General features: G+C 46.5%; 2 protein-coding genes across 11 annotated transcripts; one reads left to right on the forward strand and one right to left on the reverse strand.

Moving 5' to 3' along the window:
• The first annotated feature begins 36 nt into the window (after positions 1 to 36).
• On the forward strand, positions 37 to 13,476 carry LOC140418888 (uncharacterized). Of its 7 annotated transcripts, none has more exons than XM_072502533.1 (4): positions 37 to 161; positions 563 to 639; positions 7,943 to 8,067; positions 12,002 to 13,476. In XM_072502533.1, exons 1-4 carry the CDS (start codon positions 132 to 134, stop codon positions 13,033 to 13,035), a joined length of 1,266 nt encoding a protein of 421 aa, XP_072358634.1. In that variant the 5' UTR covers positions 37 to 131; the 3' UTR covers positions 13,036 to 13,476. The 7 variants fall into 7 exon arrangements, 3 of the variants coding, with proteins under 3 accessions (XP_072358634.1, XP_072358636.1, XP_072358637.1); XM_072502535.1 differs by lacking the exon at positions 37 to 161 and adding an exon at positions 182 to 431; XR_011945395.1 differs by lacking the exons at positions 7,943 to 8,067; positions 12,002 to 13,476 and adding an exon at positions 2,075 to 4,103.
• A 2,558-nt stretch (positions 13,477 to 16,034) lies between these two features.
• LOC140418889 (uncharacterized) lies at positions 16,035 to 25,550 on the reverse strand. 4 transcript variants are annotated; one of them, XR_011945397.1, is made up of 3 exons: positions 25,421 to 25,544; positions 16,911 to 21,369; positions 16,035 to 16,320 (listed from the first exon to the last, which is right to left on the reverse strand). XR_011945397.1 is itself a non-coding variant. In XM_072502539.1 (2 exons), exon 2 carries the CDS (start codon positions 20,925 to 20,927, stop codon positions 20,064 to 20,066), a length of 864 nt encoding a protein of 287 aa, XP_072358640.1. In that variant the 5' UTR covers positions 20,928 to 21,369; positions 25,411 to 25,550; the 3' UTR covers positions 16,035 to 20,063. The 4 variants fall into 4 exon arrangements, 3 of the variants coding, with proteins under 3 accessions (XP_072358640.1, XP_072358638.1, XP_072358639.1); XM_072502539.1 differs by having other exon boundaries at positions 16,035 to 21,369; positions 25,411 to 25,550; XM_072502537.1 differs by having other exon boundaries at positions 16,035 to 21,369.
• Between the last annotated feature and the right edge of the window lie 778 nt (positions 25,551 to 26,328).

The raw sequence follows: 26,328 nt of genomic DNA on the forward strand, positions 1-26,328 counted from the left end.
TCGCCTCTCTGTGCGGAGCATGCGCGGTGCTGCTCCGGGCTGAGCGCAGCCGCAGTGATAGTGAGTCCAGCTCCCAAACGCTGAATGAGATCCGCCGCCAGCCCAGACAATCGTGACAACCCAAACCCCCCATGATGTGGAGATGCCGGCGTTGGACTGGGGTGAGCACAGTAAGAAGTCTTACAACACCAGGTTAAAGTCCAACAGGTTTGTTTCGATATCACTCCTTGGAAGGAGCAGCGCTCCGAAAGCTGGTGATATCGAAAAAACCTGTTGGACTTTCTCCTGGTGTTGTAAGACTTCTTACCAAACCCCCCCAATAAGACCCATTGGTTTTATTGTCAGTCTGCAGACAGGAGCTGCAGAACTGAATCCAGGCAGAGGAGAGGGAGGGAGAAAACTGGGAGTGGAGGAAAGAAATTATGCAGATGGTGAGTGGGGTCGGGGATTTCCAACTTTGGGGGAACAAGAGAGGGAAAAATGTTCCAGCGAAACTAGAATTGTCTGTTCAGAATTTCTACCCTGGATTGACAGTGATGACTTTTGTAAACTCCTTTTACAGGATATTGGAAGTGGAGGATTGGATGACAGAAAACTCAAACCAAACATCACATCGAAATTTGACAGTCACTCAATTCAGTAAGAGCTCAATATCTTCATTCCTTTTGAATTTGGAAGGAGAAGTGTTTGTTCTGTTTCAGCAAGGTGACTGCAAAAGCACCGAGACTCACCCCAATGAGAGTTTTCCAATCCACTGACTGTGGAGAGAGTTTTAACCAGTTACACAGCCTCAAACAAATGTATCACATCATTCACTGCAGGGAGAAATTAAATGCTTGTTTGTGAAAAAATGAAATGAAAGTGAAAATCGCTTATTGTCACAAGTAGGCTTCAAATGAAGTTTTACTGTGAAAAGCCCCTAGTCGCCACATTCTGGCGCCTGTTCGGGGAGGCTGGTACGGGAATTGAACTGTGCTGCTCACCTGCCTTGGTCTGCTTTAAAAGCCAGCGATTTAGCCCAGTGTGCTAAACCAGCCCCAGGCTAAACCAGTGTGGACAAAGCTTCAACCGGGAGAGACATAAAGACCCCTCACTATTTACATGTCCTGACTGTGAGAAGAGTTTTAAATGTAAAAAGGATCTGCTGACACATCAACGTATTCACACTGGGGAGAGACCGTTCTCCTGCTCCCTGTGCGGGAAACGATTCATTCAGTCATCCCATCTGCAGACACATCAACTTGTTCACTCTGATCACAATTTTTTAAACTGTCCTGACTGTGAGAAGAGCTTTTAAAACAAAAAGGATTTACTAACACACCAATATGCTCACACTGGGGAGAGACCATTCACCTGCTCTGTGTGTGGGAAAGGATTCAGCCGTCCATCTGCCCTACTGAACCACCAGAGAATTCACACTGGGGAGAGGCCATTCACCTGCTCTGACTGTGGGAAAGGATTCATTAATTCATCCAACATTCTGATACACCAGCAACTTCATACAGGGGATAGACTGTTCACCTGCTCTGAATGTGGGAAGGGATTCACACGTTCATACAATCTTCTGACACATCAGCAGGTTCACAGTAAGGAGAAGCTGCTCACTTGCTCTGTGTGTGGGAAGGGATTCACTCGTTCATCCAACCTATTGAATCACCAGCGAGTTCGCACTGGGGAAAGGCCATTCACCTGCTCTGTGTGTGGGAAGGGATTCAGTCAGTCATCCAACCTGCTCACACACCAGAGAGTTCACAGTGGGGAGAGGCCGTTCACTTGCTCCATATGTGGGAAGGAACTTTCTCATTTATCTTATCTTCTGGAACATCATCGAGTTCACACTGGGAGCGGACATTCAACTGTAATGTCTGAGGAAAGGGGTTTACTCACTGATCCCACCTGTTAACACACCAGCGAGTTCACAAGCAACTACAAGGTTTAGATTATACCCTCATTGATGCTGTTAATCATGTCCAGGACTAAATAATGTTCACTCTGACTGCCTTAATCTACTGATGAGGTTTATTATTCTGAATAAATGTGAAATAATTCAGCTTTGTTTGAAATGTTGTTGCAGATTTTTGTCTTTCCCACCTGAGTGTTGAACATCGCCTGTCTGGAGCTGAGAAATAACAATCTGGGGAAGGATCATACGGCAGGAACAGAGTTTCAGCCTGGACACAGTCCTTCAGGGTCACACTGAGAGAGACAAATTACACTTTGGTCTTTCTCATCACTCTTCGCTGGAAATGTAATAATAATAATTGCTTATACATGTAGGCTTCAATGAAGTTCCTGTGAAAAGCCCCTAGTCGCCACATTCCAGCACCTATTCGGGGAGGCCCGTACGGGAATTAAACCCGCGCTGCTAGCCTTGATCTGCATTACAAGCCTGCTGTTTAGCCCACTGTGCTGTCAAATCAGCGATTGGTGTAAAACTGTGATGTTCTTGATTGAATGTAAAGTAGCTGGTTTCAGTTTCCAGGCTGAAAATGCATCGGAATCCGTCTAAAACATTTTAATGTGTTTGTGTGACAGTCACAATGAATTCATTGAATTGAAACCTACTTAAAATAGATTGCTGGAAGTTTGCATTAAAATAGCAGCAGGAGGGCATCACAGGTACCTGGTAACAGCAGGGAGAATTAGACAATAGTTTCATTCCCAGGTAAAGAAGGAGCTGCAGATTGTGTCCAAGAATTTCCAGTTTTATTGATCTGTGCTTCCCACATTCCGTCCTTTTAAACAAACCTCACCCCTACCAGCCTTTAACAATCATAAACATAACAGAGAAAAGGGCGAAGCTGTGTCTGCCCCTTTAACTGGGAGCTGAGCAGTGTCAGAGCCCCGACTGTCCCTTTAAGAATGAGTGATGTGTTCAGCTGAAGATTCCGATTGGCCGTTTTCTGGGTGGTCTCCTTATTCTGATCGTTCTCAGTGATCCTTGGGTGTGTGAACCTGCTCTCCTGTCTCTCATTCTCTTCTCTCAGATTATCACAGGCAGGAAGTCTGTTCATGGTGATAACATGAAACTGACGCTTGCTGTTTCATTCTCAGGTAACACAACTTCCTGTTTCTCTGCTGCCGGTTCCAAACCACACATCTGACATCTGAGCAGAAAATAAACCCATTGACCACAATCTGGTGAGAACATCTGTCAGTGCAGCCTATATCTGTCCACAGAGTCAGGGCAGAGTCACGCAGATCACACTGCGGTGACATTTACAAATGAGCCGGTTATTTCTGTTCAGAGTCTCCATTCCCGGACAGAACCGGCTGTGTCTGTGGATCAGTCACTGAGTTCCCTCTGCTCTCTGTAGCTGGGAACTGATAACCTGCTCCCTTATATTTTATATCATTCTTTCTGTGTTACTTGTTTCCTCTATTTCTCAGCTTTTATCTCTTGCCACCTCGCCTTTCTGTTTTTTTAAATCTCTCAGTTCTTCTGTCAGTCTTTCTTTCTCCTTCCATCTATATTTCACTCCTATTCCTATTTAATTGAGGTGTTCAAAATCATGAAGTGTTTGTGATAGATTGAAGAAGGAAAAAGAGGGAGAAAAACAGAAAATGTTGGAAAACTCAGCAGTTCTGGCAGCATCGGTACTGAGAGAAACAGAGTTAACGTTTCGAGTCCCTGTGACTCAGAGCAGGAGAAACCGGTATTGTCCCTCTGAGATCAGGGAAAGTGAAGGGGAGATTTAATAGAGGTGTTTAAAATGAGGAAGGATTTGTGATAGTGTCGATGGGGAGAAACTGTTTCCCAAGAGCAGGAGGGTTTGTAACCAGAGGAGACAGAGATTTAAGATATTTTACAACAGAACCCAAGGAGGTGTTGAGGAGAATTGTTTTTACACAGTGATGTTATGTGATGTGGAATTCACACTGACAGGCTGCAGGAAGCAGATTTAACAGTAAATTTCAAAGGGAATTGGATAAATTCTTGTGGACGGTAAATTGGCAGAGTTATGGTGAATGGGATTAATTGGACAGTTCACTCATCTTTGTGACATTCTGAATTTTGCTCAAACTGATGTTTTAACATTTGACCTTTTCAATCACAGTGTGTCTCAAAGAGAAGATTAAAACTTTGGTTTTGATGAGCTGTCGGATACGTTTCCTGTGTGACTGTGTAACTTGAGAACCACAAGAAGGAACTGAATATTTTCAGTACCTCTAACAGATGTACCTCGAATATCAGAAATCTCTGGAGTTCCCCATGTCCTCATTGCTGTCCCCTTGCGTATAACAGCTCTCAGTCAGGTGGAGTCAGTCACACGTGTCTCTGTCATGTTTCCATTCCTATTTTATCACACACCTCCCAGTGACACTCACCACAACACAGAAACCTCAAAATATCATTGTTTCTTTTCACCTTGTCCTCCTATTACAATTGGATATTTACTGGGCCTTTTGTCTCCATTAATGTCAGCTTACATGCAGGTCAAATGACCTCAGAGGCACTGGAACCAGACTCTGTTTATTGTACCAGACTCCAATCAGCCCAGGACCTGCAGTGGTAACATACACCAGAATTGGAATAAAAGGCAGGTTATTGTCTAATAAAGGGTGCGGCCTGGTGGCCGCCTAGTGCTTAGGGCTCAATCATAAATCATAGAATGTACAGTGCAGAAGGAGGCCATTCGGCCCATCGAGTCTGCACAGGCCCATGGAAAGATCACGTTATCTAACCCCACACCTCCACCCTATCCCAGTTACCCAGCAACACCACCTAAACTTTTTGGACTCTAAGGGCAATTTTGCATGGCCAATCCACCAAACCGGCACGTCTTAGGAATGTGGGAGGAAACTGGAGCTGTCGGAGGAAACCCATGTGGACACGTGGAGAACGTGCAGACTCCGCACAGACATTGACCCAACACAGGAATCGAACCTGGGACCCTGGAGCTGTGAAGCAACTGTGCTAACCACTGTGCTACGGTGGCACTGCTGCCTCACAGTGCCAAAGTCCCGGGTTCGATCCTGGCCTGGGTCACTGTCCGTGTGGAGTTTGTAAATTCTCCCCGAGTCTGTGTGTGTCTCACCCCCACAACCCGAAGATGTGCAGAGTAGGTGGATTGGCCACACTAAATTTCCCTTGGAAAAAAATGAATTGGGTATACTAAATTTTTTTTAAAAAAAAGGTTATTGTCTAATGGGGCAGAGTAACACACACCAGAAGCGGATTATATTATGTGGTCAACAAACCATGACTACTTCACTATTATTTGAAAACCAAATTTAGTTTTGGTTCTCTAGATGCTTACTGTATCATCATTACATTTGATCCAATGATGTTTTCACTCACATACTGCAGCCTAACTTATTATGGGAACAGACAGTGTTTGTTGCTCTCAAAGTGAGTGAATCCTTTGCTGTTCTCCTCTGGGCCCCATCTCCATTATTATTGTTACTGAGACTCTCACTGTTATTATTGGAGAATCAAGGAGCACGGTGGCACAGTGGTTAGCACTGCTGCCTCACGGTGCTGAGGTCCCAGGTCCCATCCTGGCTCTGGGTCACTGTCCATGCGGAGTTTGCACATTCTCCCTGTGTTTGCGTGGGTTTTGCCCCACAACCCAAAGATGTGCAGGGTAGGGGGATTGGCCACGTAGTCTAGTTATTTTTTAAAAACATTATTGGACAATCAGCGAGTCAGCCTGAGCCTGTGGTGGCTGTCACCATCTGGAACTGTCACAATGCCCGGGTGATTGACAGCGGCTCCGGATCAATGGGAAGAAGAGGGGCAGGACTGATGGCCCGACCGAGAGGGGCTGGTCCTCCAACCAATCGGAGTGAATGAGGGGCGGGACCAGCTGATATTGAAGCATGCGCAGTATCAGTAATGGCGATGGAGAGCGGCTTCTTCTTTGCATCCATAATTTGTAAGAGGCGGTTAACAATATGTAGGGTGCGTGAGATCGCGGGGAAGGTCGGAAACGCTGCGCAAGCACATTGTGTGAGTCATTAAACTCTGAAAAGAGTTTACCGGATCCAGATTGTACTAAACGGGGCTGCAGCCCCTCATTTTCGGCCTGGATTAACGGCCGCCATCTTTATTGGACAGTACGAAGTCTTACAACACCAGGTTAAAGTCCAGGTTAAAGTCCCGGGGAACACTTCAGCAGTCAAGGGCATTCAGCCTCTGATCTCCGGGTAAGCGTTCTCCAAGGCGGCCTTCAGGACCCGCGACAACGCAGAATCGCCGAGCAGAAACTAAAAGCCAAGTTCCGCACACATGAGTGCGGCCTCAACCGGGACCTGGGATTCATGTCACATTACATTCATCCCCCACCATCTGGCCTGCAAAATCCTACCAACTGTCCTGGCTTGAGACAATTCACACCTCTTTAACCTGGGGTTACCCCATCTCTGGATCTGTAAAGATTTAATCACCTGCTAATGCTTGCATTCCTAGCATTGTTTGGCATCTTTGAATTTGTCTATATATGTGTTTCTGGAACAGACCTCTTCATTCACCTGAGGAAGGAGCAGCGCTCCGAAAGCTAGTGACATCGAAACAAACCTGTTGGACTTTAACCTGGTGTTGTAAGACTTCGTACTGTGCTCACCCCAGTCCAACGCCGGCATCTCCACATCATCTTTATTGGAATGAGTGTGCACCATGGCGCATGCGTGATCGCCATCTTTGTCGGGGGGGCAACGTTTCGATGAGTGGGAGGAGCTTGTTACCCATTGTTCAGAATGCAGCCAACTTGTCCATCAAACTGTTATCACCCTTTCAGTCCCAATGTCTGAATGATGGGGCGGTGGATTGATGGAAAGAAAGGGAAATACATCCTCCTCTTCTGATCCCAATACCTGATGGTCTCAACATCTGTGGTTCTGTCCACCCATGGCAAAAACTCAAGACTCTGAGTAGACATCATCCTCAAATGAGGGACTGCTGATGACAACGAGGGGCAAAGTTATAGCGTGGAGAGGGCAGTACAGTGGTTAGCACTGGGACTACGGCACTGAGGTCCCGGGTTTGAATCTTGGCCCTGGGTCACTGTCCGTGTGGAGTTTGCAAATTATCCCTGTGTCTGCGTGGGTTTCACTCTCATGTGCAAGGTTGGTGGATTGACCATGCTAAATTGTCCCTTAATTGGAAAAAGTGAATTGGGTACTCTCGTTAGTTTAAAAAAATTATTGGACAATCAGCCTGAGCCTGTGGCGGCTCTCACCACCTGGAACTATCACAATGCCCGGGTGATTGACAGCGGCTCCGGACCAATAAGAAGAGGAGTGGCTGGACTGGAGGACCGACCAAGCGCAGCTGGTCCTCCAACCAATTGGAGTGAATGAAGGGCGGGGCCGGGCTGTGATTAAAGCTGCGCAGTATCAGTAATTGCCCCTTAATTGGAAATAAATTAATACAAAATAAATAATTGGGTACTCTAAATTTTTATTTTTTTTAAAGTTTAGCGGGGAGCATGAACTGGACGAGAGAGCAGGAGAAGGGAGTGTTGTGAATTTTCTATCCTAGACTGACAATCATAGAATCCCGTCAGTGCATAAGGAGGCCATTCAGCCCATCAAGTCTGCACAGATTCTCTGAAAGAACACCCTACCTAAGCCCCCACCCTGTTCTCGTAACCCCACCTAGCAAACATATCTTTGGACATAAGGGGCAATTTAACACGGCCAATCAACCGTTGGACTGTGGGAGGAAATTGGAGCAGCCCGAAGAAATCTCCGCAAACACGGGCAGACAGTGACCCACACAGACAGTGACCCAAAAGGCCAGAATTGAATCCAGGTCCCTGGTGCTGTAAGGCAGCAGTGTTAATCGCTGTGCCACCCCACACAATAATGGATTTGGGAAACTTCTTTTACAGGAAGTTAGAAAGGGAGAATTTATGCACGACAAACCCAAACCACAAATTTATTTTCTGAATTCCATTTTTGAATTGACATTGATACCTTTTGTAAATTTCATTTTCAGGGTATTAGAAGAGGATTTACAGACCGGAACCTTGAGCAAACTCTTACATCACAATGTGACAGCTTCACTCGATTCATCAGGAAGTGAACATTATCGTCGTTTGAACGCAAGTGTTTGCATTTCAGGTCATTGCCATTCGCTGTGTTTACACACTCTCACATACACTCCCTCTCTCTGTCTCTCTCTCCCAAATGCTCTCTGTCCCACACACACCATCTCTCACTCTCTCCCGCACCCTCTCTCTCCGCCGCACCCTCTCTCTCACTCACACCCTCTCTCTCACTCGCGCTCTCTCTCTCACTCGCGCTCTCTCACTCACACCCTCACATACTCCCCTTCTCGCACAACTCCCCCTCTCTCACACACACACCCTCTCTCTCACACACTCTCCCTCTCTCCTCCCAAAGAGGTGAACCAGTTGTTTTTTATGACAACCCAGCAGTTTTCGTGGTCACCTTTTCCCAGTGCCTGCCCCACAAATGTCCAGATTCATTCAGCTCAATTTCACAACCTGTCTTTTGTGTTTTTGTGGGTTCTCTCTCACTCCCTATTTTCTGTTTTGAATCAATTTCGCAGAGTATTAGAAGTGAAGGAACTTCAGTCAGGAAATTCAAACTAAACATCACATCAAGATCTACACTCACCAAAACATTTGTAACATAAATATCATGGGAGTTTGAAGATGGAAGGAAGATGCACCGTTCACAGTGGGGAGAAACCGTACTCGTGTTCTGTGTGTGGACAAGGGGCAGCACGGTAGCCTTGTGGATAGCACAATTGCTTCACAGCTCCAGGTCCCAGGTTCGATTCCGGCTTGGGTCACTGTCTGTGCGGAGTCTGCACATCCTCCCCGTGTGTGCGTGGGTTTCCTCCGGGTGCTCCGGTTTCCTCCCACAGTCCAAAGATGTGCAGGTTAGGTGGATTGGCCATGATAAATTGCCCTTAGTGTCCAAAATTGCCCTTAGTGTTGGGTGGGGTTACTGGGTTATGGGGCTAGGGTGGTGGTGTTGACCTTGGGTAGGGTGCTCTTTCCAAGAGCCGGTGCAGACTCGATGGGCCGAATGGCCTCCTTCTGCACTGTAAATTCTATGAAGGCTTCAGTCGATCATCTGGCCTTTCGAAACATAAATGCAGTCACACCGGGGAAAAACCATGGGAATGTGGGGATTGTGGGAACGGATTCGATTATCCATCCAAGTTGAAAATCCATCAGCGCATTCACACTGGGGAGACCGTTCACCTGCATTGAGTGCGGGAAGGGATTCATACACATACCACTTGCAGACACACCAACACATTCATGCTGGGGAGAGGCCATTCACCTGTTCGCAGTGTGGGAAAGGATTTGCTCATTCCTCCAATCTGCTGAGACACCAGCGAATTCACACTGGGGAGAGACCATTTAAATGTCCAGACTGCGAGAAGTGTTATAAGAGTCCTGGGGAACTGATGTCCCATCAACGTGTTCACACCGAGGAGGTCGTTCAGGTGCTTTCACTGTGGGACTGGGTTCAGCCGATCATCTGACCTCCCTGTACATCAGCGAGTTCACACTGGGGAGAGACCATTTAAATGTCCAGACTGTGAGAAGTGTTATAAAAGTTCTGGGGAACTGATATCTCATCACCGTGTTCACACTGATGAGAGGACGTTCAGGTGCTCTCACTCTGGAAGTGGATTCAGGCGATCATCTGACCTCACTGTACACCAGCGAGTTCACACTGGAGAGAAGCCGCTCACCTGCTCTGAGTGTGGGAGGGGATTCACTCAGTTATCCAACCTGCTGATGCACGAGCAAGTTCAGAAGTAACTTCAGTGATTGGAGCTCGCTGTTAATCACATCCTGGACTGGAACATGTTCATTGGGGTCAGTTGCTGCTGATGTTCATAAACTCTAATCCAGTCACAAGGAATTAAATTCTGAATAAAAATCAAGTCAAATCAGTTTGTGTTAAACAAAGCGTGTGGTGTCTTTTTAATATCGCTAACACAAGTTAGTTCCTTTTGAAGGTCTCCTTCTCCCCATCTCCTCCATCCTCACCTCCAATAACAAGTGTGAGGGGCTCTCACAGCTTCTTTGTCACTAAGGTTAAGACAATCCGATCAGCTGCCTCTGCTGCTTTCCTCCACTAACCTTCCGGACGAAACTATCTCTAAAGCCCATTTTTGTCCAAGTTCTGAACTTGCATCTTTCTCCATTTTCTCTCCCGTCAGAGCTCACCTTGTCCATGAGACCCCCGTTCTCCTCGATTGATAATTCCCATAAACGGCTGACATCCCAACTTCTCCAAGTGAGCTGATATTGTGAACAGCTCTCTCTCTCTGCTGGTACTGTCTCTCTCAGCATTGAATCCACTGTCACACCCATCCTAAAAAAACACGTTCCTCCCATCTTTACAAACTACTTCTCCATCTCCAAACTCCCTTTCCTATCCACAGTCCTTGTACTCGGTTTCCCCCAAGGATCTACCCTCAGTCCCTCCTATTTTCCCATCTACACACTGCCACTGGGTGACATCATCCAAAAACACCATGTTCATTTTCACATGTACACTGCCAACACCCAGCTCTACCTCAGCCCCATCCCTCTCCATTCCTCCACTGTTAGTAAATTATCAAACTGCTTATCCCACATCCAATACTGGATGAAAGGTTTTCCTCCAATTAAAAATTGGGAAGACCAAAGCCATTGTCTTCAGTCACCATTAGAAATTCCATTCCCTAACTCCCGAGTCCATCCCTCTCCCTGGGAACTGTCTGAGGCTGAAACGCTCTCTGCACAAATTTGGTGTCAGATTTGACCTCAGGAGGACACTGCTGCCTCGTGGGGCCGAGGACCCGGGTTTGATCTCAGCCTGTGGAGTTTGCACATTCTTCCCGTGTCAGCGTGGGTCTCACCCCTACATACAAATGTGTGCAGAGTAGGTAGATTGGCAACGCTAAATAGCCATAAATGAATTTTATAAAATCTTCTATTTCTACATTCTGTCCCTTCCTGTCACATTCTGGTTATCATTGTCTGTCTTGCTACCCTGCACAACTGCCTTGTCCCTTCTCATCAACTTTCCAAATTTCTCCTCACCACAACCCTGTCTCCTCACCCACAAATAGGTTTAAAGCTCTCTCTGCAGCCCTGGTTGTGTGATTCATCCGGGCACTAGTTCCAGCGTGGTTCAAGTGAAGGTCACCCCAATGGTATAAACACTCTCTTTTGTCACTACTGGTGTCAGTATAATAATAATCTTTATTGTCACAAGTAGGCTTACATTAACACTGCAATGAAGTTACTGTGAAAATCCCCTAGTCACCACACTCCGGCGCCTGTTCAGGTACACGGAGAATTCAGAATGTCCAAATTACCTAACAGTACGTCTTTCGGGACTTGGGAGGAAACTGGAGCACCTGGAGGAAACCCACACAAACACAGGGAGAACGTGCAGACTCTGCACAGACGGTGATCCTGGCGCTGTGAAGCTACAGTGCTAACCACTGTGCTACCATGAGTACCCTATGAATCAAACCCCATTTATCCAGGCAATCACTTAAAGTGAACATCTCATTCACTCTTTGCTAATTTACTCATGGCTCAGGTATTCATTTGGAACACATTTGTGATCGCTTTTTAATTGAGGTCAGGGCTGCCAGTGCGCCTTTAACAAATTCAGTTAAAGAAGCACGATTAAGATTAAAATGGAAATTTTGTGCCCAGAGATTTTCAGGGAATCAAAAGATTTGGGGAGGAGGGCAGGAAGTTGGAGATTAAACCAAGATCAGCCACGATCATAGTGAATGTTGGAGCGGCTCAATGAGGCTTATGGTTTACTCCTGCTCCTATTTCACATGTTCATATCCTGTGTATAGCCCAGACTGGGTGGTAGTTTGCCTTCCCTGAGGCCATCACTGAAACAGTTGGGTTTTCGTGACAACCCAGCAGTTTTCATGGTCACTTTTTCCCAGTGCCAGCCCCACAAATGACCAGATGAATTCAGCTCAATTTCACAACCTGCCTTTGTGTTTTTGTGGGTTCTCTCTCACTCCCTATTTTCTGTTTTAAATCAGTTTCACAGGGTGTTCGAAGGGGAGGATTTGCAGTTGGGAAACTGAAAACAAACATCACATCAGGATCTGAATATCATCGGATTTTGCACATGCAAGAAAATAGCAATGCTAGCAGTGCGGAGAAATGTGGGGACTGTGAGCAGGGATTCAGATCCCTGTCGGAGCTGGAAACCCATCAGCCCAGTCACACTGGGGAGAGACTGTTCACCTGCCCAGAGTGTGGGAAGGGATTCACCTGGTCATCCAATCTGCTGAGACACCAGCGAGTTCATAGTGGGGAGACTCCATTCACCTGCCCAGAGTGTGGGAAGGAATTCACTCGATCATCAGGGCTGCAACAAAACCAGCGGGTTCACACTAGGGAGAGGCCATTCACCTGCTCCAAGTGTGGAAAGGGATTTACTGATTCTTCCACTCTGTTGAAATACCAGCAGGTTCACACGGATGAGAGACCTTTTAAATGTGTAGACTGTGAGAGGTGCTATAAAAGTTCCTTCAACCTAATGCGTCATGAGCGAGCTCACACTGATGAGAGACCGTTCCGGTGCTCGGACTATGGAACTGGGTTCAGGCAGTCATCGGAACTCATTGTACACCAGCGGATTCACACTGGGGAGAGGCCATTCACCTGCTCCAAGTGTGGAAAGGGATTCAGCGATTCATCCACCCTGCTGAAACACCTGCAGGTTCACACTGAAGCAAGACCATTTCAATGCACTGACTGTGGGAAGTGCTATAAAAGTCCTGTGGACCTGATGCACCATCAGCTTGGTCTCACTGATGAGACACCATTCAGGTGCTCTCACTGTGGGACAGGGTTCAGGCAATCACCTCAACTGACTGTACACCAGCGAATTCACACCAGGGAGAGGCCATTCACCTGCTTCGAGTGTGGGAAAGGATTCACTCAGTCATCCACTCTGCAAAGACACCAGCGAGTTCACACTGGGGAGAGACCGTTCCCCTGCTTCGTGTGTGGGAAGAGATTCACTCGGTTGTCCATTCTCACAAGTCACCAGTGTGTTTGCAAATAATTAGTGATTGCAGCACGGTAGCATTGTGGATAGCACAATTGCTTCACAGCTCCAGGGTCCCAGGTTCGATTCCAGCTTGGGTCTCAGTCTGTGCGGAGTTTGCACATCCTCCCCGTGTGTGCATGGGTTTCCTCCGGGTGCTCCGGTTCCCTCCCACAGTCCAAAGATGTGCAGGTTAGGTGGATTGGCCATGATAAATTGCCCTTAGTGTCCACAATTACCCTTACTGTTGGGTGGGGTTACTGGGTTATGGGGATAGGGTGGAGGTGTTGACCTTGGGTAAGGTGCTCTTTCCAAGAGCCAGTGCAGACTCGATGGGCCGAATGGCCTCCTTCTGCACTGTAAATTCTATGTTAATCACATCCAGGAATGAACCTTGTTCATAAATGTCGATTTCTACTGATGTTTTATCAATAAAATTTGTCAGAAGAATCTAAGAAATTGAACTATTTTCTATTGTAATATTATCATTTTTTGTAACTGGTGAAGTGTGAGAGTGGTCCTTACAGTGGGAGAAAGAGTAGCTGTGTGAATTTAAACTGTGAGTTTGATGTGTTAATGAACCCAGCTAGACTTCAAACCAGATGTTTACCAAAAAAATGTAGTCAAGTTGGGTAGAGAACAGAAACAGATGTGAATGGGTGGTTGTGATTCAAAAGATGCAAGGTGTGAAAGAAAGGTGTCAGGAATTAGTATGGATAAAGTAAATTCACTTTTTTAAATTATGAATGTTAAAGTAAAGAGATTATGTTAATCAATTCTGGGAGAGATTGGTTCGAAAGAAATTGGGTAAAACGATGGCGAGATCAAAGGGAAAGAATGTAGTTAAGGGGATACTGAAATAAAGATTGCTTATTGTCACACGTAGGCTTCAAATGAAGTTACTGTGAAAAGCCCCTGAAACCTGTTAAGATACTGTTTGAATCTCAGCCCAGAAAGCTGTGTGAAGGAAGCCAGATTTGAAAAGCCAGTTAACTGGTTAACCTCGAGCAAATTGGAGTAAAGGCACAGTTTGGGACAAGGTTTCTGCATTTTATAGATCTTAAAATCTATAAGGCGTTGCTGGACAGATTGGGAAAGGTTAGCTCTGAGGTAGTTAAATTAAGATTGTTTGGAACTGTTTAAAGTATTGGGATGTGTGAAGTCATTTTATTTATTTTCCTATTCCATCATAAACATTTGCTTTTCTAAGAAACCATCACGAGTAGTCGGGGCCATCATTTCTGGAGTTCAAAACCTCTCCTTGTGCTATACAAATTGCAAAGACAAACTGAGGACAAATGTCTCAAAGTTCCTTTCTGGCCGTGCCCTTAACAGTAAATAAACTCCAGCTCAGTTATGGGGGTTAATATTCCAGGTAAAAGTCAAATAAATCAGCATTGCGTGAAACAATGTGCATCAAGTATTTTAAAATATTTCTAACAAAAGTTCTTCCTTTTGAAATGTTGTCCCCCCTCCCCCTGTTTCATCCATCCTCACCTCCGACAACAAGTGTGTGGAGTTCCTGGGGTTCCTTTGTCACTGAGATTGAGGTAATCTGATCAGCTGCCTCTGCTGCTTCCATCCCTTCCACTAACCCACCAGACCAAACTACATCTAAAGTTCCTCCTCGTCTGAGCCCTGAACTCGGATCTTTCTCCAGTTTCTCTCCAATCTTCTATCTCCCTCTGAGCTTATATTGTCCATCAGACCCAACTTCTGTTCCCTCGACTCCATTCTCACAAAACAGTTGACCATCCAACCTCTCTATGTTAGTTGATATGTTTCCAGTTCTCCCTCATTTGGTTCTGTCCTTCTCACTTTAATGCAACATCATCACCCATCCGAAACAGAACACTTGACCCCACCATCTTTACAAATTTCCAAGACATCTCCAACCTCCCTTTCCTCTCCAAAGTCCTTGTACTCGGCGTCCCCCAAGGCTGTATCCTCAGCCCCTCCTACTTCCCATTTACAAGCAGCCACGAGGTGATATCATCCCAAAGCACCGTGTTAGTTTTCACATGGACACTGACAACACCCAGCTCTACCTCACCACCATTCCTCTCCATTCCTCCGTTGTTACTAAATTATCAAACTGCTTATCCCACATCCAATACTGGATGAAAGGTTTTCCTCCAATTAAAAATTGGGAAGACCAAGCCATTGTCTTCAGTCACCATTAGAAATTCCATTCCCTAACTCACGAGTCCATCCCTCTCCCTGGGAACTGTCTGAGGCTGAACCACACTCTGCACAATCTCCATATCAGATTGAAATGAAAAATGAAATTGCTTATTGTCACAAGTAAGCTTCGAATGAAGTTACTGTGAAAAGCCCCTAGCCGCCACATTCCGGCGTCTGTTCGGGGAGGCTGGTACGGGAATTGAACCATGCTGCTGGCCTGCCTTGGTCTGCTTTCAAAGCCAGCGATTTAGCCCTGAGCTAAACCAGCCCCTAAACCCACACAAACACGGGGAGAATATGCAAACTCCACATGGACAGTGACCCAGAACCGGGATCGAACCTGGGACCCCGTCGCCGTGAGGCCGCAGTGCTAACCCACTGTGCCACCATGACCCCAAGATTTGACCCCAAGTTGAGTTTCTGACCCCATATCCACACCATCACTAATACCAGATATTTGAATCTCCATAACGTCACCTGTGTCCATCCCCACCCCAGCTCATTTGCTGCTCTTATTTTGTGTAATAACCTTTGATGTGGCACCTTGGGAAATACCTTCTGGAAATCCAGATAAAGCACATCTACAGGTTCCCCTTTATTGACATCCCTTGTTACTTCCTCAGAGAACCTTGACAAATTTGTCAATCACGATTGATTCCCTGAACCCCATTTTCAAACACTGTCAACAGAAAAATCAAATCTCCTCTACCCCTCTGGCTCCTTTGCTAATTACCTTAGAGGGACTCACTTTCTGTTAAAGAGCTCGTCAACCCCTCTCACCCACTTTCCCAAAAGTGAATAAATTTATTCAGGAAAAGTCCAACAAATTCAAATATTTTCCTGTTATAAGTTTATTGATGAAACAGAAACATGGTTAAAAAAAAAACAGAAAATTACTTGAGGATCAAAGACAACCAGAGTAACAGGATGTTCACAATGTTCCGGGTCCCAAATGGTTCCCCTTCGGCTTCTCTGTACCCTGTTCACGTGACTCCCTGCTTTGGACACGGGGGCACTGGACCTTGGGGGTTGAATCACCGACACCCTCGGTCACCCTCCCCTGAACCCTGATTGGTTGGAGGTGCAGTTCTCAGTCAGTCTTCCAGCACCTTCCTGTCTCTATTATGAAAAATGAAATGAAAATCGCTTATTGTCACATAATAACAGTAGCTTCAAATGAAGTTACTGTGAAAAGCCCCTAGTCGCCACATTCCGACGCTTGTTCGGGGAGGCTGGTACGGGAATTGAACCGTGCTGCTGGCCTGCCCTGGTCTGCTTTAAAAGCCAGCTCTTTAGCCCGGTGCTAAATCAGCCCCTATTAGCGACGCCCATGGCAGTTTCCCACCTGGGGAACAAGCCCCGTTATTCTCAGCTAAATTCTGCCCTCAGCTCCATCACCTGGCTGTCAGTGACACGAGCAATAGAGACTGAAAGGTGCCAGAGGCTCAAATAGGAAGACAAAACCTGTGGATTAGGATCTTCGTAAAGGTCAGCAACCTCTTGGAAAAAATCATATTCCCAGTCAACAAATTAAAGGATCACATGACGTGACTTTTAATACAACAAACAAACAAACTAGAAGCTACTTAAACTCGGAAACCTACACATTAAACTTTAAATTAGAACTTTGTCCTTTTACATAACCTACAATCACACTCCAAGATTATAGTTACTCTGTCCTGGAAGTTGAAACTGAATTGTCTCAGGACCTGTCCAAAGTGATCATTCATTCCCGAGGATTTACTTCCGTTCTTCAACCAAGACACTGAGGGAAAAAAGGGAGAATAGAATAGAATGTGAACTCGCAAAATACATAAAAATGGATTGTAAAAGCTTCTGTGGCTACGTAAAAAGGAAACATTTTGCTCAGACAAAAGGTTTGTCCGTTCCAGATAGAGTCAGGAGAATTTAGAATGAGGAATAGAGATCGCTACAGCCACCTCGTTCAACACTCTGGGATGTGGATCATCAGCTTTTGGGGATTTATTCACTTTCAACCCCATTTATTTCTCCAGTGCTACTTTTTCACCAATAATCTCTGCCAGTCCCTTGGTTCTCTGGTGTTTTGGGGACAATTTCTGTATCTTCCTCTGTGAAGACAGACACACATTGTTTAGTTTCTCTGCCATTTCCTTACTCCCCATTATAAACTCTCCTGTCTCTGCCTGGAATGGACCCACATTGGTCTTCGCTAATCTTTTCCTTTTCACATTCCTGTAGAAGCTTTTCCAGTTGTTTTTTATGTTTCTCGCCAGTTTGCTCCCATCAGTTTCTTGGTCCTCCTTTGCTGAATTCTAATGGATCTCATGGAATCTTTAACTTTTCTTGTTAGCCACGGTTACATCACTTTTCCTGTTGGATTTTTGTTTCTTAAAGGAATCTATATTTGTTCTATACATGTGAAATAAAAGTCGCAAAAGTCCCAGAGGTCCATAGGCTGCTCTCCCCTTTGATAGAGAGAGAGCTGACTGGAGGTGATTTAACCCGAGGGTCAGCACACCTCAGGCGAGGGGCCTGGTTGAGAAGGCGGGGCTTTCATGAATAAACTCAGCCAGTACTGGAGTTGAATCCTCACTGTTGGCCTTGCTCTGCATCACAAACCAGCCGCCCAGCCCAGCTGATCTAACCGACTTCCTGATAAATATGTAATAATTCCTTAAATATTAGGTATTCCCTGTACCAATCAGTTTCCCACTCCATCTCAAGACAACTTGCCCCTCATACCCTGATAGATTTTTTCTGTGAGGAACACCCAGATAAATTAAACAAAAGAACGACGTAACCACCAGGGCCCATTTCCATGGCAACGTGGCATGCGTTGGGGGGGGGTTTGAAACAGAAATGGAAACTAACTATCTTCAAGCTTCCAAACACCCTTTCACTCTGTGACCCTTGTACAATTTGAAGCCAGTTATTAGCAACAAGGCTCAAAGAGCATCAGCCCACTGGAGGCAAAGTGGTGAGACTGGCCAGTCCAGCAGAAAGAAACCCTCCGACCATCCCCACTGACCACCTGTCAGAATGAACAAAATGCAGTCCTGGATGTAGAGCAGAAACAATAACAGCAGAATCCAACTCCTGTAATCGATTGTGAAATTGTTGGTGTCACAGCAGGTGCGATGAAACATGCAATCCCGTCTCACATTGAGAGGTGGACGGCGTCTCCTTAGTGTGAACTCCCTGGTGTGTCCGCAGGTGAGATAACCGAGTGAAACTCTTCCGACACCGAGAGCAGGTGGACGGCGTCTCCCCAGTGTGAACTCGCTGGTGTGACTGCAGGTTGAATACTCGAGTAAATCCTTTCCCACACTGAGAGCAGGTGAATGGCCTCTCCCCAGTTTTTGATTTGATTTATTATTGTCACATGTATTAGTATACAGTGAAACGTATTGCTTCTTGCATGCTGTACAAACAATGCATACCGTACATAGCGAAGGAAGGAGAGACTACAGAATATAATGTTACAGTTATAGCAAGGTGTAGAGAAAAGATCAACTTAATGCAACGTAGGTCCATTCAAAAGTCTGATGGCAGTAGGGAAGAAGCTGTTCTTGAGTCGTTTGGTACGTGACCTCAAACTTTGGTCTCTTTTTCCTGACGGAAGAAGGTGGAAGAGACTATATCCGGGGTGCGTGGGGTCCTTAATTATGCTGGCTGCCTTTCCAAGGCAGCGGGAATTATAGATAGAGTCAATGGATGGGAGGCTGGTTTGCGTGATGGATTGAGCTTCATTCACTTCCTTTTGTAGTTTACTGCGGTCTTGGGCAGAGCAGACTCCATACCAGGCTGTGATACAACCAGAAAGAATGCTTTCTATGGTGCATCTGTAGAAGTTGGTGAGAGTCATAGCTGACATGCCAAATTTCCTTAGTCTTCTGAGAAAGTTGGTGGGCTTTCTTAACTAGAGTGTCAGCATGGGGGACCAGGACAGGTTGCTGGTGATCTGTACACCTAAATACTTGAAGCTCTCGACCCTTTCTATTTCATTCCCATTGATGTAGAGAGGGGCAAGTTCTCCACTACGCTTCCTGAAGTCGATGACAATCTAATTTGTTTTGTTGACATTGAGCTAGAGATTATTGTCATCGCACCAGTTCACCAGATTCTCTATCTCATTCCTATACTCTGTCTCGTCATCCGACCTACTACGGTGGTGTCATCAGCAAATTTGAAAATCGAGTTGGTGGGGAATTTATCCACACAGTCATCGGTGTATAAGGAGTATAGTAGGGGGCTGAGGACACAGCCTTGTGGGGCACCAGTATTGAGGATGATCGTGGAGGAGGTGTTGTTGCCTATCCTTACTGATTGTGGCCTGTGGGTTAGAAAGTTCAGGATCCAGTTGCAGAGGGAGGAGCCGAGGCCAAGGCCATGAAGTTTGAAGAGGAGTTTTGTAGGAATGATGGTGTTGAAGGCTGAGCTGTAGTCGATAAATAGGAGTCTGACATAGGTGCCTTTGTTATCTAGGTGTTCCAGGGTAGAGTGCAGGGCCATGGAGATGGTATCTGCTGTGGACCTGTTGTAGCGGTAGGCGAACTGTAGTGGATCAAGGCAATCCGGGAGGCTGGAGTTGATTCGTGCCATGACTAACCTTTCGAAGCACTTCATCATGATGGATGTCAGAGCCACTGGACAATAGTCATTTCGGCACGCTGCTTTGCTTTGTTGAGGTACAGGGATGATGGTCGTCTTCTTGAAGCAGATAGGGACCTCAGATTATTGTAAAGAGAGGTTGAAGTGCTCATCCAGGTACCCCATCCGGGCCAGTGGCTTTCCGTGGGTTGACCTTCGAGACGGCTGCTCTGAGTGTGAACTCCCTGGTGTCTCCGCAGTTGAGGTAATTGAGTAAATCCTTTCCCACACTAAGAGCACGTGGATGGCCTCTCCCCAGTGTGAACTCGCTGATGTTTCCGCAGGTTGGAGGAATCAATAAATCCCTTCCCACATTGGGAGCAGGTGAATGGCCTCTCCCCAGTGTGAACTCGCTGGTGTCTCTGCATGGTGGATAATTGAGTAAATCCCTTCCCACACTGAGAGCAGGTGAATGGCCTCTCCCCAGTGTGAACTCGCTGGTGTGTCTGCAGGTTGGGTAATTGAGTAAATCCCTTCCCACACTGAGAGCAGGTGAATGGCCTCTCCCCAGTGTGAACCCGGTGGTGTGACTGCAGGTTGGATGAATCACTGAATCCCTTCCCACACTGAGAGCAGGTGAATGGCCTCTCCCCAGTGTGAACTCGCTGATGTGTCTGTAGTTTGGATACTCGAGTAAATCCTTTCCCACACTGAGAGCAGGTGAATGGCGTCTCCCCAGTGTGAACTCGCTGGTGTGTCCGCAGGTTGGATGAATCACTGAATCCCTTCCCACATTTAGAGCAGAACGGCCTCACCCCAGTGTGAACTCGCTGGTGTCTCCGCAGGGTGGATGAATCACTGAATCCCTTCCCACACTGAGAGCAGGTGAATGGCCTCTCTCCAGTGTGAACTCGCTGGTGTGTCTGCAGGTTGGATAACTGAGTGAATCCTTTCCCACACTGAGAGCAGGTGAACGGCCTCTCCCCAGTGTGAACTCGCTGGTGTGTCCGCAGGGTGGATGAATCACTGAATCCCTTCCCACACTGAGAGCAGGTGAATGGCCTCTCTCCAGTGTGACTACGTCGATGAGTTTCCACCTTTGACGGGGCTTTGAATCCCTTCCCACAGTCCCCACATTTCCACGGTTTCTCCATGTTTTGGGTCTCTTCATGTCTCTCTAGGCGGGACAATCAGTTGAAGCCTTGTCCAGAGACACAACACGTGTACGGTCTCTCCCCACTCTGAATATTGTTATGTTTTTCAGGCTGTGTAACTGGTTGAAGCTCTTTCCACAGTCAGTTCACTGGAACACTCTCACTCGGGTGTGTGTTGTGTGGGTCTTGGTGCTTTTCCAGTCACACTGATGTTTCCACAGTCAGTTCACTGGAACACTCTCACTCGGGTGTGTGTTGTGTGGGTCTCGGGGCTTTTCCAGTCACACTGATGTTTGATATCTTTAGCTGACAGTTCGGGCAAACATTTCTCCTTCTCGGTTCAAAGGCTGATGATATTCAGGTTCCAGGGAATCGAGTGACTCTGTCAGAGTGAGACGTAACGTCTGAGATATCGGTCTGTAATTCCTCCTCGTCTAATATCCTGGAAAAACAATTTACAAAATTCATCACTGTCAGTACAGGATAGAAACTCAGAACAGACTATTCTAGTTTCTATGTCACATCTTTTCCTCTCTCTTATTCCCCAAAAGCTGTAAATCTCCATCCCACACACTCTCCCTCTATTCTCACTCTGCTGTATCTAATATTCACCCTCCCTATTCTCCTGAAGGTGCTGATTCAGGCTGATTGACAGCTCACAGCTTCCTGTCCAGGAGATCACAACAAATATGAGCTGCAGTCGGCCATTCGGCCCATTGAGCCTGAACCATTCAATGGGATCATTGGCTGATCTACCTCAGCACCGTTTTCCCACATTATCCCTCATTTCACAATGGTTAGCACAGTTGGGTAGCACAGTTGGGTAGCACAGTGGTTGGTTCACTTGTCTGTGCGGAGTCTGCACGTTCTCCCAGTGTGTGCGTGGGTTTCCTCCGGGTGCTCCGGTTTCCTCCCACAGTCCAAAGATGTGCAGGTTAGGTCGATTGGCCATGCTAAATTGCCCTTAGTGTCCAAAAAGGTTAGGTGGTGTTACTGGGTTACGGGGATCGGGTGGAAGCTTGGGCTTAAGTAGGGTGCTCTTTCCAAGGGTGGTGCAGACTCGACAGGCCGAATGGACTCCTTCTGCACTGTAAATCTTCTGGGGTACAAAATTTCAAAGCTTCACCACATCCTTGAGAAAATAAATCCCTTCTCATCTCAGCTTTCTCTCTATTTACCTGCCAGTTCCCCATAACCCTCGGCATCCTCATCGATCAGAAATCTGTCTGTGCCGGGGCGTCGGGCATGTGGTGCGGGAGTAGCTGCTTTTCCGCAGGTTTTGGTGCCACTCACCTATAATCTGATCTTTGAATTAATATTGTTATCATGTTCCTGGAAGACGTCAGGGTTCAGTTTAGTAGGATTATGTCAAATAAAGTGAAGAAATCTGTTGACAAAACAGCGCAGGTGGATTCAGTGGGGGTGGAGCCACCTTTTCAACATGGCGGCCTGACCCTCGGGAGGTCTCTCGACCCCGCGCTCTCTGGGGCTCTCATGGAGGCGGCGAAAATGATGACTGCCGGCATTATCCGTGTTAATGACCAGAGGCGGAGTGTGCTGACTCAATATCTGTGAGCTCATGAGGACCAGCGGCAAAACACCATGAAGAGGCTCGATGATCTGGGCAGCACGGTGGCGCAGTGGATAGCACTGCTGCCTCACGGCGCCGAGGTCCCAGGTTCTATCCCAGCTCTGGGTCACTGTCCGTGAGGAGTTTGCACATTCTCCTCGTGTTTGCGTGGGTTTCGCATCCACAACCCAAAGATGTGCAGGGGAGGTGGATTGGCCACGCTAAACTGTCCCTTAATTGGAAAAAATGAATTGGGTACTCTAAATTTATTTTTTTTAAAGAAAAAAAAAGAGACTTGATGAAGCGGAGGAGAGAATCCTGAACATTCAGCAAGATGCCTCTGTCAAAATGCAATCCTTTGAAGACCAACCAAGTGGCTTTCGGAGGTCCTGGAGGACTTGGAGGACCGAGGGTCGGAGAAAGAACATACGAGTCGTCGGCCTGTCAGAAGGTGTGGAGGCTAAGGCTCCCGTTAGGTTATTCGAAGACTGGCTGCCATGTTGGGTGCCACGGTAGCACAGTGGCTAACACTGTTGCTTCACAGCGTAAGGGACCCAGGTTCAATTCCCAGTCTGTCTGTGCAGAGTCTGCACATTCTCCCTGTGACTATGTGGGTTTCCTCCGGGTGCTCCGGTCTCCTCCCAGTGGTTGGAGGACTTCCACAAGTCCCAAAAGACGTGTTTGTGGGAGGAATTGGACATTCAGTGTGCCCGAACAGGCGCCGGAGTGTGGTGACTAGGGGATTTTCACAATAACTTAATTGCAGTGTTAATGTCAGCCTACTTGTGACAATAATAAAGATTATTATGAATGGGCTGAAGGGCCTCTTTCCGTGCTGTAAAACTCTCTGACTCTAAAGATAGAGGTGGTAGAGGGAGGGAGGGAATGACATTATAGAGAAACTGCCAAATCCACAACATTCATAAGAACATAAGAACTAGGAGCAGGAGTAGGCCATCTGACCCCTCGAGCCTGCTCCACCATTCAATGAGATCATGGCTGATCTTTTGTGGACTCAGCTCCACTTTCCGGCCCGAACACCAGAACCCTTAATCACTTTATTCTTCAAAAAAACTATCTATCTTTATCTTAAAAACATTGAATGAAGGAGCCTCTACTGCTTCACTGGGCAAGGAATTCCATAGATTCACAACCCTTTGGGTGAAGAAGGTCCTCCTAAACTCAGTCCGAAATCTACTTCCCCTTATTTTGAGGCTATACCCCCTAGTTCTGCTTTCACCCACCAGTGGAAACAACCTGCCCGCATCTATCCTATCTCATAATCTTATATGTTTCTATAAGATCCCCCCTCATCCTTCTAAATTCCAACGAGTACAGTCCCAGTCTACTCAACCTCTCCTCATAATCCAACCCCTTCAGCTCTGGGATTAACCTAGTGAATCTCCTTTGCACACCCTCCAGTGCCAGTACGTCCTTTCTCAACTAAGGAGACCAAAACTAAACACAATACTCCAGGTGTGGCCACACTAACACCTTATACAATTGCAGCAGCACCTCCCTAGTCTTAAACTCCATCCCTCTAGCAATGAAGGACAAAATTCCATTTGCCTTCTTAATCACCTGTTGCACCTGAAAACCAACTTTTTGCGACTCATGCACTAGCACACCCAGGTCTCTCTGCACAGCAGCATGTTTTAATATTTTATCATTTAAATAATAATCCCTTTTGCTGTTATTCCTACCAAAATGGATAACCTCACATTTGTCAACATTGTAATCCATCTGCCAGACCCTAGCCCATTCACTTAGCCTATCCAAATCCCTCTGCAGACTTCCAGTATCCTCTGCACTTTTTGCTTTACCACTTATCCTAGTGTCGTCTGCAAACTTGGACACATTGCCGTTGGTCCCCAACTCCAAATCATCTATGTAAATTGTGAACAGTTGTGGGCCCAACACTGATCCCTGAGGGACACCACTAGCTACTGATTGCCAACCAGAGAAACACCCATTAATCCCCACTCTTTGCTTTCTATTAATTAACCAATCCTCTATCCATGCTACTACTTTCCCCTTAATGCCATGCATCTTTATCTTGTGCAACAACCTTTTGTGTGGCACCTTGTCAAAGGCTTTCTGGAAATCCAGATATACCACATCCATTGGCTCCCCATTATCTACCACACTGTTAATGTCCTCAAACAATTCCACTAAATTAGTTAGGCACGACCTGCCCTTTATGAACCCATGCTGCGTCTGCCCAATGGGACAATTTCCATCCAGGTGCCTCGCCATTTCTTCCTTGATGATAGATTCCAGCATCTTCCCTACTACCGAAGTTAAGCTCACTGGCCTATAATTACCTGCTTTCTGCCTACCTCCTTTTTAAGCAGTGGTGTCACGTTTGCTAATTTCGAATCTGCCGGGACCACCCCAGAGTCTAGTGAATTTGGTAAATTATAACTAGTGCATTTGCAATTTCCCTAGCCATCTCTTTTAGCACTCTGGGATGCATTCCATCAGGTCCAGGAGACTTGGCTACCTACAGCCCCATTAGCTTGCCCATCACGACCTCCTTGGTGAAAACAATCCTCTCAAGGTCCACACCTGTCATAACCTCATTTCCATCAGTCACTGGCATGTTATTTGTGTCTTCCACTGTGAAGACCGACCCAAAAAACCTGTTCAGTTCCTCAGCCATTTCCTCATCTCCCATTATTAAATCTCCCTTCTCATCCTCTAAAGGACCAATATTTACCTTAGCCACTCTTTCACCAGCTGCAGCTTTCACCACCAGCTCTGAGGACACACCTTAGCTCCCTTTCCAATCTGAAAGCAGCCTGAGCTGGATTTACATTCCCCTTAATTGATCATTGCTGGGTGATAATCCTGTACTTCCTGACCTCACACCACTGTGACAGCACCTTCACTACACAGACTGCAGCAACTGACCAAACATCACCTTCCCAGTTATTCCTGAAGGCACCGACTTCTCAATCTGGCCCCTTGCCTGAGGTGCGGTGATCCTCAGGTCACATCACCGCCGGTCAGCTCTCTCCCGGGACCAGGCCTTGGTTCACAGCCGCCATCTTGGGGAAGCAGAGCGCATGCGCTGGCTTCTTGGTGACGCAACAGCTTATTGGCGGGGGGAGGGACAAGGTTTCTGATCCCAACTGGGTCCTAGTGCCGGTAAACTTGTTTATAAAAAGTTTCACCCACGCCTGGGCTGAAGCTGATGTTTGTGGCCTGGGGGTCCCGTGGAGCATGTAGACATTCAGTGTGAGAGACTGCAGCCTCTATATCGCTACCTGAAGGGGTTATACAGCGTTTGATTATAATTCGTGCTCCTTTCCACTCCATTATCAGGATGTTTGTGTGATATTTTCTTACCCTCTGGATGATCTTTCTTTATTTAAAATACATTTCAGCAGCAGGCTTACTGGTGACTTTTAAACTGAAGATGGTTATTTATTGTCACACAATTTCCCTGGATGTTTGAACATCTCAGTCTCTCGTCTCTTTCACACTCACTGACACATACACAGAAATTTGGTACAGATCAAGTTGAAGCTGTAATGATGAAAATGGAATGGAGACTGCAGTCTTTATATCTCTGCAGGTCTGTTGTCTTCTTGTTGAGCAGGTCCTTTAGTTGGAGTGAAGCGTTTTTAGAAACAAATAATTCTCATGAGTCTCTGAAGCTTCTTGTAGGTGAATAGCCAGGAGGTTGGTTCTCAGCTGGCCTTGGAAGCTGGAATAAGTACAGTACTGTGGCTGCAGTGGGAGACATTCAGCTCTGCTGGTTCAGCTGGTTCCTGATGCTTCTCACACACACATTTGCTTTGTTCAGGGTTTATTAAACTGCATCCC

This window comes from Scyliorhinus torazame, chromosome 5 (assembly GCF_047496885.1).
Source record: "Scyliorhinus torazame isolate Kashiwa2021f chromosome 5, sScyTor2.1, whole genome shotgun sequence".
Lineage (NCBI taxonomy): Eukaryota > Metazoa > Chordata > Chondrichthyes > Carcharhiniformes > Scyliorhinidae > Scyliorhinus > Scyliorhinus torazame.